This window comes from Gracilinanus agilis, chromosome 6 (assembly GCF_016433145.1).
Source record: "Gracilinanus agilis isolate LMUSP501 chromosome 6, AgileGrace, whole genome shotgun sequence".
NCBI lineage: Eukaryota > Metazoa > Chordata > Mammalia > Didelphimorphia > Didelphidae > Gracilinanus > Gracilinanus agilis.
Window position 1 is genome coordinate 237,280,928 of NC_058135.1, and position 14,779 is coordinate 237,295,706.

Sequence of the window (14,779 nt, forward strand, 5' to 3'; positions counted from 1 at the left end):
TCTAGAAACATTGAATATATATATAAAATCTGAAGTAGCTCATCCTCCCTCAAAACCACCTATGGGAAGTAAAAGGCAATACTGCAAAGACTTCTTATATCCATTGACGAGAGAAAAGAGAGCTCTAGTGACATGAGTCAGAGAATGAACCCCACTATGTGGACAATAATTAGGCCTATTGTTGATACTATTGATCTTAGCCCTATATTTATGCTTTATGGAAAGCTTTTTTTTAAGCCTCTAGGTTAATAATGGTTCTTGAATTCTTAATACCTCCTACAACATTTTAAAAAGATGATCCTAAAAAATTTCACATTTCATTTAACTTCTTTCCATACCTTTGATTCCCTGAGGCTCCATACCTGGTAGTTTAGTTCATCTTGAATTTGAATAAAAAAACAACCACTTGGGAAAATTTCTGATATTCCCTGTAATGAAGATATATAGCTTAAACTGAGCTATATTATAGAAAATTTAACCCTTAAAATGTGAAAAACTCTTAATACAGAAAACTAGACAGACATTTTGGCACACTGAAAAGAACTCTGTCCTGGGAGCTAGGAAACCTGGGCTTAAATCCGAGCTTGGCACCGTAACATACTGTGGGATTTGACCTCAAATCTCTTCTCCTCTCTGGACCTCAGTTTTCTCTTTAAAATAAGCATGCTGGAATGAATATTTAAATCACATCATGTGTGACATACTATGGTTTTGGAAAAGGATTCTTTATAAACAATTCATAGTTCTCTTACTGCCTTGAAATACCACCTATAGGGTCACTGGACAGTGTTTAGGCAGCCCTTCTGGGCCCCTTTGTATTACCTGGTATCTCAAGGTTTTGCTCTTACAGAAATGCTCTGGACTTCTCTGCCTTGGACCTCTTCTGGCTTCAGACCCATTTCTTGCCAGCCCAGTGCCCCAGCCTTCGTCACTGCGACATATGTTCCAGCTTCTCCTCTGGCTGCCTCTTTCACCCCAAGACACTGTAGCAACACCTTGCCTCTAGATCCCAAAGTCAGTACTGGTTGTGCTACAGTACTCAGGAAGTTATTCCAGGTAGTGGGAAAGGATCAAAGGAGTGGAAAGGACAGAGCAATTGTTGAGAGGGTCCATCAGTTTCCTGTGGGACTCTTTGCCTTTGAAAAGAAATGAAATTTCAGAATTAGTCATCTGCCATTATTCATTGGGGAAAGAATTGTGGCTTGTGTAGAAGAGATAGTCAAATAAGGGCCTTCTTGCCCCGTAGGCAGCCATCAAGGGAAGTCAAGTTGACATAAGTGTAGGACACTTGAAGTACAGATTCTTAGGTAGATCATACTGACTGGGAAGAAGTAGAGTCAGAGAACTGTTCTCCAGAAAGTTGCTGAGCCAAATGAAGCTAATGATAGCCAACACATGATGTCATGATGCTTTGACACATTATTATCTCATTTGGCAATAATGATAATGGTAATGATAATGATAATAGGAAAAGAAGAGGCAAATTTCTAGGAGCAAAGATAACATGGAGAGAACACAAAAATAAAATTTAAAAAAAAACACCCTAAAATGAGTGCTGATGGCATGCAATTCCCATCTACCCTGGGTTTGTCTTTCTTCATATCTCCCTGAAATGCTGGTGATTAGTAATCATGGATAAAAGTAAAGGAGGGGCAAGTGGAAGGAAGAGATGCCTTTGAGCGCCAGTCAAAAAAGCAGTAAGGCAATTTTCACTAAGAACTAGCACATATATAGCACTTTGAGGTCTGCAAAGCACTTTGCACAGGTGGATTCTCACAAAAAACTGAGGAAGGTGCTGTTATCCTCATTTTCCAGAAGAGGAAACTGAGGCACAGAGAGTTTAAGCGATTTCCTACAGGTCACACAGTTAGGAAGAAAAATGTAGACAGAGCCACCTAACTGCCTAACGATTTGGATAAAAGCACAAGTGATATACACTCAAGGACAGTTGGTGACACGGTGGACAGAGTGCCAGACCTGGAGTTGGAAGGACCTGAGCACAAATCTGGTCCCAGGCAGACAGCTGTGTGACCCTGAGCAAGTCACTTAACCTCATTTGCCTAGCCCTCACCCCTCTGTCTTAGAGTTGTTATTAAGACAGAAAGTAAGGGTATATATATATATATATATATATATATATGAGCTAACATTGGATGAGAGAGTGAGAGAGTCAGGATCCAAAACTCTTCATGGGCTAGAAAAGTGGGCTGAAGCCAACAGGATAACATTCACTTAGATTCAGTGTAACTTCTTACTTTTACTATTAAGTCATGGAGGGTGTGTGGTTTTACACTAGTCACAAAATAATGTATCCAAATGAGAAAATGTGTGTATGGGGTTTTACAAACCTTAGAGCACAACATAAATGTTATATGGAAACATATATTAAGCTGTTAAATATTTAAGATAATAAAGCTTAAAGCCACACTAAACTTTGGGGACTAATATCCTGAATCTATATGGATAGGACCTGGACCTGTGATTTCTTTGGCATAAGGAACTTCCCAGATAAGGAAATATTCCTTCCCAATGCTAGAGGGGGATTAATGGAAGAAACTGGGATATTTAACATGGAGACAGTTGGGGTGGGGGCTGGGAGGGGATGAATGTCATTCCAGTCTTGATGCCTTTGAAAGGCTGCCTGGTAGAACAGCAATTTGCTCTGTGGGTCCTACAGAAACAGTGGGTAGAAATTTCAGGTTGCCAGATTTTAGTGGAGCATTAGGAAAAACTTCCTAAAGATGGAAGCTGTCCAAATTCAGAATAGGCTACCTTGCAAGGTAGTGAGTTCACTATTATTGGGAGATCTTCAAACAAGAGTCTGGATGACCATCTTGCCAAGAATATTGTAAAGAGGATTTCTCTTCAGGTATGGACTGGATTAAATGTCCTCTGAGGTGTCCCTTTCTAACCCCAAGATTCCCATAAAGTGGCAGGCATTTACAGAATACGCTATGCCTCTCAAAAATGTTACAAAGAGAGGCAGCTAGGTGGCTCAGTGGATAGAGAGCCAGGTTTGGAGATGAGACATCCTGGATTCAAATTTGACCTTAGATAATTTCTAGCTATGTATCCCTGGACAAGTTTTTTAATCCCAATTGCCTGACCCTTACCAGTCTTCTGCCTTGGAACCAATGCTTAGCATTAGTTCTAAGACAGAAGGTTAAGGTTTTAAAAAAATGTTCCAAAGGTTCTAAATAGCAGGTTTTCTCAAATCAGCTAGTGGAGAGAAAACCAAGCAACTTGTTTTCTACTATTCCTGGTAAACTTAATGATAATCCCTTCCAGCTCAGGCATGGTCTTTTTTTTTTATGTCACACCCCAACTTCTGACAGTCTAACTAAATTTATGAATCTCTTTTTATTTTTTTCATTTTTTCATTTTTACTTAGTTAATTTAGAATTTTTTCCATGATTACAAGATTCATGTTCTTTCCCTCCCCTCCTCCCTGCCCCCTCCTGAAGCCAATGGGCAATTCCACTGGGTTTTACATGTACCATTGTTCAAAACCTATTTCCCTATTATTATTATTTGCAATAGAGTGATCATTTAAAGTCAACATCCCATGTAAAACCCAGTGGAACTGCTCATTGGCTACAGGAGGGGGGGTGAGAGGAGGTAAGGGAAAGAACATGAATCATGTAACCATGGAAAAATATTCTCAATTAATTAAACTTTTTCAAATTAAAAAAAAGTCAACATCCCCAATCATATCCCCATTGAACCACATGATCAATCATATGTTTTTCTTCTGTGTTTCTACTCCCACAGTTCTTTCTCTGGATGTGGATAGTATTCTTTTTTATAGGTCCCTCAGAATTGTCCTGGATCATTGCACTGCTACTAGTAGATTAGTCCATTATGTATGAACCCCTTTTTAGAATAATGTTTTGCTGCCTACTTTGTGATTCAAGGAAATACTAAATTTCAGTTAAAGGTTAGTGAAAATAAAGACAATTTTTTTTCCTATCCAAGTTCAAGGATCCCTTGAGGCTTATCCATCATCCACAGGCCCCAAGGTTAAGAGCCTCTGGTCTAGATAAACCTTCCTCACTAAAATATGATCCTAAGCATGGCTTCCCAACCAGCGGAGATGGTAGGTTATTCAAATGCTTATAATTTAGCCGTATGCCCACAACTCAAAATAAACTAGTTATACCCAAAGAGAAATCAGTCAATAGGTATGAGAGCAATTCAAGCTCTCTTTATATTCCTCTTAATATTTTTTGATTAGGATTTCCTGAAGTTTTACAGGGAGGGAGAATTTTTGAATGCTCAATTAAAAGGGTTAAGTGGGAGACAAAGGAATGTCATTGGGGTTAAATTGAGTCAAGGCATATTTTTCAGATTAGAAAAGTGATTGTGGGTCAAACAATTATATGAGCTTATGTACAAAACTGCTGTGGCCCACAAAATTCAAGATTCTATAAGCTGTATCAAGAATGTAAAGGTGTAGAGCTGAATTGTTAAGGTGGGATGGGAGAGATATATTTGTGTCTACACTTAGTGACACCTACATAGATGTTTTGCACTCTCATAGGAAGAAAAATAACTGGTTCCCCACCCCTAGTCCCCTTGGTCACCATTTAAGTGGTCTTCCCCAGAGATGGTTTGTTTGTTTTTTAAAACTATTCTGGATTCTCATCTTTGTCCACACCATCAGACTAGCACACCTGTCTCCACCAAACCTTATGGTCAACATCTTGTCCTAGAATGGTCAGTGATTCTGTTTAATTAGTAGGTTTTTTTTATTATTTGCTAAGTTCATGTGACCTTTTATCTTTAATCTAGGGTTTTACTTACACTTAGGAACAGTGTCTCTGGAAAAATCAATATGAAAATCCTAGAGTTTTTGGCATCAATTTATCACTAAAAGGAGACAAATCTTGGAAAATACTGGTTTCTCTTTTTGTTTCTTTCTTCCTTTTTTTTTTTTTTGCCAAGTTTTGCATTGGATACCAAATAATATTATATTATTTTTAACTGGGGTCCATATGGTTCTTTGGTTATTCTTTAAAAAAAAAAAAAAACCCAACCTTACTTTCCATCTTAAAATCAGTGCCAAGTATTAGTTCCAAAGCAGAAGAGTGGTAACGGCTAATGTGATATTGGAAATTTGGGGGTCCTTGAACTAATTTTGAGGTCCCTGATCTAAACTTCCTGTGGACATTTAGGACTCTATCAAAACTACATTTCCCATGATTCCTCTTGTGTAATGAGGTGGACAGGAAGTGTGATAACGTAGACAGAGGTATAAAGACTCAGGATGGGATTGGTAAACTCCCTTTTCCTGCTGAAGCAGCTTGGTGGGAAGGTATGGCACGACATTTGAACTAAATCTTAATAGGCACGTGGCTTCATTTTTCTAAATGGCTTTCAACAAACCCTTTGAAACCATGATATTTTTAATTCTGTCCCTCTATATTAATTTTATTTGTTACACTAGGCAATCGGGACTAAGTGACTTCTCCAGGGTCAAATAACTAGGAAGTTTCTGAAGTCAATTTGAACCCAGGACCTCCCAACTCCTGGCTTTCTATCCACTAAGCCACCTAGCTGCCCCTTTTCAATGTCAAGTTACTCCTGAGGGGAAAGCTAATAATTTATCAATATGTTCATAAGTCTCTAGTGGACTGGAGGAGATATTATACCCATGTGGATAATTTCCCCTGTGTTTCCAGATTTCCTGTATCCCTGAGGACACTAAAAAGGACTCCTATCTTTCTAGAATACACCATCAGATTAACACACCTGTCTCCACCAATCCTTAAGTAAAGGTCAACCATCTTGTCCCAGAATGGTCAATGATTCCTATTTAAGTAGTAGTTTTTCTATTTGCAAGGTCCATGTGACTTTCTTTTACCTTCAATCTGAGGTTTTACTTACCCTCAGGAACAGTTTAAAGTCCTTGTGAACCAGGAGGTTCTTTACTGTGAGCAGCTGCCATGGAGATGGGACAATGACCTCAAACAGGCTACTCCAGTTGGTTAGTGATGCAAGCAGTGAGTCTACCTTATTAGTGATGTAGACAGGGCAAAAGTCTGGACCTAGGGATTCTTGATCCAGCAGAACTGTTATAATTCTTAGTTCAACTTTTATAGACCCTCCCACTTAATAAGATTTAATTTTGAAATAGTTGCCCTATAATTTAAATGCTATAAACAACCTTGCCAGCTGCAAATAGTTCTGCAACTGGGTTCCTATTGTCCTTGTTCAGAGCTGAGGAAGCTACTTCCTGATTCAAATGGGGCCCACAAAAAGTCAGAGTAAGCCACTCCAGGATGCAGAAAGAGACCCCCTGCTTCACAAGGATTCCCTTACGGGTCCAGTGTGTCAGGCTGGATATCCTTGGGACCCTTGGTAGAAGATAGCAGCCTAAGTTCCCAGGGCAAAGTCAAGAAATGAGGCCATGCTGCAGAGCCTGGAAAATGAGAGAGTTTAACAATATCTTTCCCTGCAAGTCAAAGAAAGCCAGGAGCAAGATGGAAGGAAGAAGAGGTTCATTATGGTAAATCCTAGGTTCTTTCGAAGCACAAATCCCTTACATGTCCTTCACCCTCCCATCAAATAGATGGAAAATGGGATATGATGTCTTTTAGATAACCTAGGAGAGAAGAAAGAGCACTGGGCTGGGGATCAGAAGGCCTTGGTCTTTATCTCATCTCTTTCACTAGATATGTTGACTTATCTACAAAATAGCAGCTACTTTCCCAGAGTTCATGAAGACATAATCAATGTGAAAAAGTTTCCAAAAAATAGACCCTCTCAAGACAAGCCTAAGCCTTAAGTGAATGTAAAGACTTCTTGACATTCCTTTTGAGTTCTGATTAGCCAAGATCCCAGTTTAGATATTTCAGTCCAGGAATCAGTTTAAGTAAGTAGTGATTGTTTCTGAGAGCCTTGAACAGGGTCTTGGCCACTGGAACCAGATACCAGTTGGGCTCTAGTTAATGGGATTTCACTCAAAAGGACAACCACCATTTATGAGTTTCAACAAATGATGACAAGGCCAAGAAAACTCAGTGGGTAGTTTGTTTCAAACTCTGAAATTTTCTCCACTCTCAATTACATGCTCTTGTTAGTTAACAGATTTGAAGATGTTATTCTCACCCATGATGAGAGTAACTTCAGTACAGATGTAAAATGATAATGGAGAAAAACAAAGATAGAGACTGGCAGGAAAAGGTTCATTCCTTTGGTTCCCATCAGATTGGCTATTTTGAATCCCAATTTTTTTCAAGTTCGGCAAATATTCCTAGACCCCTTCTTCATTTTTTATCATTCCTGAGGAATATTTCCAACTTGATGCCAAAGGATTGCCTATGATCAACTCTGAAGAAATGCCTACATCATGGGGGAGGGACTGATTTCAACAAGAGAAAACATTTGTTTCTTTCTATCCCTCCCCCACCAGGCAGGGGTGTACTGGAGTTACTTCTGAGAGCCTGTTGTTAAATATTCAATGTGTGCATTTAGCCCTAGAGAATCAGAAAATGCTACAAATCAGGGACTGATTTCTTTCATTGATTATTGAGACTTAAGAAAGTGATGGAGGAAAGTTATTAATGCTAACAAATTACAAAGTATGTCATGAGTATGGTGGGTTATTGTTGTTGTTTTTCCAGAAATCTAGTTGTTAAACATTTATCAGTCTGCCCCCTGCCCCAATGTGACTGAGTTTACAAAGTACCTGGCCTTCTATGACTTGGGCTCTAGGCCACTTCTCTTCCAGTATTTCCAGGGAGGCCGACTGAGATCCTTCTGTTTCTGAGGCTTCTCAAAAAGACTGGCATCGGTATTGACAGTGCTGTCTACCATCAATCTTTGAGGGAGAACTTTCTTCAGATCACTCCCTAAACCCTCTTCTTCGGAAGAAAAAGAAGAGGAGGAGGAAGTATCTTTCATCCAAGCATGAGCTGCCACTTTTTTGTCTCTAGGACTGTCTAATTCCAGAAGTCGTGTTGTCGGTCTCAGCTCTGGCTCTGGGTGGTCCCCAGTTGTTGTCTCTGACGTGCTGGTCAGAGGCCACCAGGTACGACTGGCTAAGGAACAATAGTAGGGACAGACATCAGGCAGCAATGGACAGTGGTTGTGGGGTGGCGGGTAAAGGTATTGGGGAGGGTACAAGAAAGAGCCCAGAAGAAGCCCATCTATGGTGTACCCAAGAGCAGATCCTAGGAGAGGGCAGGGGGGAGCCCAGGGTACAGTGCTAAGATGCTCTCCAGGCTTCAGACAACTAGTTAATGGTTTGTGTAACATCTCCACAGCCTTCTCCCAATGAGCTGGGGATATCCATACAGCAACCCCTAAGGGCACTTTGACCATCTTGCCATTCCAGAAGCAAACGGTGATTTCTTCATCCTCTGAGGCTGCTCAAGCAAAAAAAGTAGATTTAGCTGTTATATTTCATCTTCAATGGAGAGAAGAAAATGGCTCACAGTTCCCAGAGATATTTTCCCAATTTTGGCTTTCTACCCAACACCCACCTCAAGTCATTAACATTGTTCTGTCTAGCGTTCCCTCTCCAGGCCAGGGGACATTAAACTTCCATAATTCCTAGCCTGGAAGATGGTCTGGACACACAACCCTTTTTAATTTTCAAAGCCATAATGCAACTTACTGAAGGAACAAGACCATTCTCTCCTTTGACACTGAATTTTAAGGGTTGTGGCTATTTGATACATGAGGTTGACTTCCATAATTACTGGAGTGACCCTACTATAACCAGAGGGAAGGTGCCTCCCCTTACCTCTCTGAGGGTCTCTGGTCTCCAGGCCTTGCACCACAGTTCCTGGACCATATCTTTCCTGCTTTGGTTCCCAGGGGGCCAGAACCTTGTCTCCAGGCACTAGAGAGTGCTTTAGGGCCCACGAGTGCTGGATGACATCCTCCGGCATTGTGCTCTGTAGTTGGCCTGGGGCCCTTGGACCAGTGGAATGGGGGGCCTCAAACTCCACAAGAGGTTTGTCCTGCCTCCCCAGCTACAGGGGAGAAATCAAAATGAGAAATGGTAGTAGGAATCCAACAGACCCAGAGAACAGGACCAGAATTCTGCTTCCTGGGAAGACATGAAGGAACCTTACTGTCCTGTCCAGAACTTGGCTACCTCAGCAGCAGAGACAACCTCAGAACCATGCCAGTGTGGAGGGTCCCATAGATGTCCCAATGGATTCTTCCTTTTCACTGTCTATCCTCTTTCTCTTTCCTATATCTTCTTTTCTTGAACCTATATCCACGGGGTCTTCCATCCTCTTGTCAACTTTTCTTACACAAACCATTCATGCCCCTGAATGGAGCTCTCTCTGTTATGTGTATATATATATATATATATATATATATATACACACACACATACACTTTTACATATATGTGTGTATATGTATATGTGAGTGTATACATGTGTATGAATGAATGAATGAAGCATTGATTAAGCACTTACTATATGCATAGAACTGGGAATTCAAATAGATTACCAAGAATAAGGCAATCCCTGCTCTTAAGGAGCTCATTTTCTAATGGGAGAAATAATGCAAGTGGAAGTTTTCAATGGAAAGTTCCTATGGTCCTTAGCAGCAGCAGATGTTAATGCTTTTTTTTTAATGGCATTTCAACTGATAAAATGAAATTATTTTCCAATATTGACCCATTTGATAGTGCCAAGTTCTTCTGTTCCCCAGTCAAGGTCTAAGGAGNATATATATATATATATATATATATATATATATATATGGTACTTTGCATGTTTACAAATGAGGAAGTCAGGAGCATTAGAGACCCGAGTTTGCTTGGTCCCTGCTCAAATTGTCACTCTGACACTAACAAGTCCCTCTATTTCTCTGCATCTCAGTTTTGCTATCTGTAAAATGGAGATAATTCAAGTTGAACTATTTATCTCATAGAGTAATTTATGATGAGAGAATTTTAGAAACTGTAAGACTATTGGGGGAAGTGGGCTCAAATCCCAGCTCTTCCACTCACCTGGGTGAATTTAAGCTAGTTACTTATCTCTCTGGCTGTGTTTCCTCATATGTAAAATGAAGGAGTTGGGTTACTAAATAATTTTGCTGAGATGATCTCTAAAAATCCCTTCTAGTTCTAAATTTATTAGAATTTATTTTTAATTTATTTATGTTTATATAGAATGTTTTTAGAAATTTATATAGAAAAAAACCTGTCAACAAACTGTCTTTAATGAATGGTGAATGGCTGACTAGATTGTGATAATTTACTGGTAATGGAACATTTTGCACTCTAAAAAATGACTTCAAAAAAATTCAAAGAAATATGGGAAAATTTGTATGAAGTGATACAGATTAAGTAGAGAGAGAGAAGTAGACAGTCAGGAAAACTCTTCTTCCTGAGTTAAAATCTGACCTCAGGCACTTACTAGCTGTATGACCCTGGGAAAATTCTGTAACCTTGTTGGCCTCAGTTTCCTCATCTGTCAAATGAGGTGGAGAAGGAAATGGCAAGTATCTTTGCCAAGAAAACCCCAAATGAGGTCAGAAAGTCAGACATGACCAAAAAGACTGAACAACAACATTATTAAATGTCTATAAAACACAAAATAAAGACAATGGATTTTGTGGATCCTTCTTTGTTTTTAATGGTAAATTAAAAAGTGTGGAGGGGTTACTGAGTAAACAATTACTCTTTTGTGTTTTTTTACTTCACTATTTCTGGAGGAATATATTTTTTGATTTGCTCACATATTTTTTTTTAAACCTTTACCTTCCATCTTGGAGTCAATACTATATTTTGGCTCCAAGGCAGAAGAGTGGTAAGGGTAGGCAATGGGGGTCAAGTGACTTGCCCAGGGCCACACAGCTGGGAAGTGCCTGAGGCCAGATTTGAACCTAGGACCTCCCATCTCTAGGCCTGGCTCTCAATCTACTGAGCTACCAGCTGCCCCTGCTCACATATTTTTAATTGATAATTTTTTGGATCAATTTTTTAAACCAAGACTGGTATTTTGATTTTAGCCTTTCCTAAGACTAAATTTATCTAACAGCATGTTAAAAAAAAAAGTTTACAAAGGAATCTTATCTAATCAGAGGATTTGACACTGCTTTGTTTGTTAGTATCTTAGTTACTACTACATATTCATTTTTAAAATTTAATTAATTAATTAGTTTAGAATATTTTGCCATGGTTACATGATTTGTATTCTTTCCTTCTCCTCCTTCCTCCCTCCCTCCCCCCCCATAGCCAACGAGCAATTCCACTGGGTTTTATATGTATCATTGTTCAAGACCTATTTCCATATTATTAATATTTGCAATAGAGTGATCGTTTAGAGTCTACATCCCCAGTCAAGTCCCCATCAAACCACTACATATTCATTTTTAGAGAATAGCAACATTTTATTTTAAAATAACCTATAACTCAAACTGCTTTCTATTTTGAAATAACTTTATTCTCATTAGTCTAAACTAGAATACTAGATTTGATCATCTTGAAAAGAAAAACATTTTGTTGTGTTCACATAGAGCATTTTGGCTCCGTGGGATGGAATTTTTCTTTATGAATGTCTTTGTGTCCACATGGTATAGTGGAAACATGAACTAGGAATGAGAAATCTTGAGTTTGAGTCTTGCTCCCAATAACTCACTAGCTGTGTAGCCTTGATTAAGTCATTTTTATCTTTGTGAGTCTCCATTTCCTAATCTGTAAAATGATCGTATCCCCACCTTCCCTCTGTTCCTTTTTACCAAGTTATTCTGAGGATCAAAGAAGAAAATTAATAAAAAGCCCTACATAAATGTATTAAACATTATTATGAGTTGCTCTTTCCATAAGACAGACCCACCACATGTTTCTGAATAGTGGACTTTTTTATGACTAATTTTCCAAGCTCAGAATATGACCGCTTACATTTTCACTCTTAAATCTTGGAGGTAGCTGGCTTCCACCATTAGCTGAGCAAACAGGATATTTAATGCTGTTCCAGCATTAAAAAATTACTATTTTCTGTGTGCAGTTAATTGGAAGCTCTAAGGAGGTCTTAAGAGGGCCTGGAAACTTGCCTCTAGTGTTGGTTTTAGCTGAGCCCTGTGGTAAAAGCCATCTGACTCCCTTCTGGCAAGGACTGAGGTGCCATCATCTTCTGGACCCTTCAGGAGACCTGGCCCATTCCCTTCTGGGTCAGTGGTGTGCAGATCTGGCCGACTCCAGGCACACCTAGGAGAGAGCAAGTGTAATTGGAACAGCAGAGCAGAATCAGACTCGAGACATGAAACAATAGGTGTTTTTTTTTAAGTCACAGCAACAACAAATGCATAGATGTCTGCTTACGCAAATCTACAGGCGTGATCCCATGCCAACACCCATTAGGAAAAAAGCCTACAGTGAGATGGAGATTGAAAGGAGCCCTAGTCTGACTTCTGTCTAGCTAATAAGACGTAATTGGATTTTAGGCGTATTCAAGTTTAACAGTAAGAGGAAGCAGAAGGTCAGAGAACAAGAGTCAAGGAAAAGCAATTCTTTCAATTGTGGTAGGTGGATCTAAGATGAAAGGAGTGAACAGAATGGATGGTGTTGACAGGGCACATTGATGAAGAAACTTTAGGTTTTTCTTTAGAGAAAAGGTACATTCAGAAAGTACAGCAATGCTTTAGAGGATGGGGTAGGTAGCTTCAGAAACTGACCAGTAATGTGTTAGTGCAGAAAAAGTATAGGCTAATTAAGGAAAATTTTGCAGGTGTAGGTCATAGAAGTCTCTGGACTGGGCTTCATATGGATTCAAGGTGAGTAGTTCAATCTTCGGGCAGCTAGGTTTTGCAACAGAGTACCAGGAAGACCAGAGTTCAAATCCAGCCTCAGACATTTACTAGCTATGTGACTCTGGGTAAGTCACTTAAAACCGCTTGCCTTAGTTTCCTCATTTGTAAAAATGTACTGAAGAAGGAAATGGCAAATCACTCCTGTATTTTTCCCAAGAAAACCCCAAAGGGGTCATGAAGAGTCAAGTCCCACTGAAAACCAACTAAACAAGTTCAATCTACAGTTGAGGGATAATCTTAAGGTCCTGAAGAGAAAGAGACTAGTGTCTTAACCAAAAGCTGAGGAAAAAATATCTCAGGGCGGTTGGAAAGGATGAACTAGGAAGGAGAGCTGCAGGCCAGAAAAGCCTGATCTGGCAAGTGGAACTGTGCCAAGCTAAGACAGAATACCTCAATCTTCCTAGGATTCCCCCCACATTACAATAAAATGATAAATTGAAAGAAAGTGGAAAGAACTGTGATCCTACAGAGCTCAGTCTTCGGAAGAAAAGTCCTTGACCATTAGAGGAAAAGAGACAGGAGGGGAATAAAACCATGTGACTTGAATTTAGGACAAACCAAGCCAAAATGTAATCTTCAAAGTCACTTTTTAACATGCCTGGAAGTGGAAGGAGCACTAGATTTGGACTCCAAAACTGGGTCCAAGTTCTAGCTCTGTTACCTACCTTAGACAAGTCAGTTCATTTGTTTAAGCCTCAGTTTCCTCACAGTCAAACTAAGATAACAGTAATTTTCCCATCTACCTCAAAGGTTTGTTGTGAATGAAAGCACTTTGTAAAATATAAAGTACACTATTTTAATGTGCTTATTATAGAGGGTTTCTACAGCTAGAAGTACACTCGTTAGACACTCCTACCTTTTCCTTAAGAGGATATAGGGCAGCTAAGTGTCCTAGTGGATAAAAAGTTGGTCTGAAGATGGGAGGTTCTTGTTCATACCTGGCCTCAGATAATTCCTAGTTGTATGACCCTGGGCAAGTCATTTAACCCCAATTGCCCTTACTGCCCTTCTGCCTTGGAACTTGTACTCAGTATCAATTTTAAGACAGAAGGTAAGGGTTAAAAAAAAAGTATAGTACCTTGTGGTAGAGGGATGTCTGATAAAACAGGGAACCTGGAGGAGCAAAGGGCAGATAGAGAAAGGGTTCCATCCAGCAGAGGCATTGATGCAACAGGGACTTTTCTGGGCTGTGGTCACACTGCAATACTTGAGTGAAGACATCCATGGCCCTTCTATGGATTCCATCACCTTCAGAGATACTATCCAGGGACAATCACCATCAATTAATCCCTTAGAGCTCTTTTATTATCAACTGAGATCAAAGCTGTCACCCCCTCTAAGGACAACTATCTTTTAACAATTTGATATTACTTAGATCCAGAAGACAGTAAAAGCAGACTCAACCTCTCTGCCTAGCTCATTGATACAGATACATGTATTATCACTCAAAACCTATTTTTGTGTTACTCTTTTTGTAAGAGAGCAGACTGCTTTTCCTCTAACTCCTAAGCTCTCTGACTGATTCCTTGACCTGACCTCAAATAGAAAAGCAGCCTACTACAATTAAAAGAGGGCTGAACTTGGGAATCAAAGAACTTGGATTTGAATGTGCTCCTCACTATCTTTGTCTCCTAGAACAAGTCACTTAATTCCTCCAGGTGGACCTTAGTTTCCTTATTTAAAAATGAGGGGTTGGGGGCAGCTGGGTAGCTCAGTGGAGTGAGAGTCAGGCTTAGAGACAGGAGGTCCTAGGTTCAAACCCGGCCTCAGACACTTCCCAGCTGTGTGACCCTGGGCAAGTCACTTGACCCCCATTGCCTACCCTTACCACTCTTCCACTTATGAGACAATACACCGAAGTACAAGGGTTTAAAAAAAAATGAGGGGTTCAGACAAGATGATCTCTCAGGTTCTTTTTAGCTTCAGATCTGTGGTCCTATGACCCCATACCTCACCATAGACTGAACCCCAATAGCAGATTATGTCCCAAACTGAAT

General features: G+C 39.8%; 1 protein-coding gene across 1 annotated transcript; it reads right to left on the reverse strand.

Moving 5' to 3' along the window:
• Positions 1-1,047: 1,047 nt before the first annotated feature.
• On the reverse strand, positions 1,048-14,027 carry C6H11orf16 (chromosome 6 C11orf16 homolog). The gene is given in 8 exon segments (XM_044680190.1): positions 1,048-1,095; positions 1,097-1,136; positions 7,111-7,137; positions 7,690-7,709; positions 7,711-8,369; positions 8,750-8,981; positions 12,027-12,180; positions 13,861-14,027. Coding segments are annotated over 8 exon segments (1,347 nt in total).
• Positions 14,028-14,779: the final 752 nt, after the last annotated feature.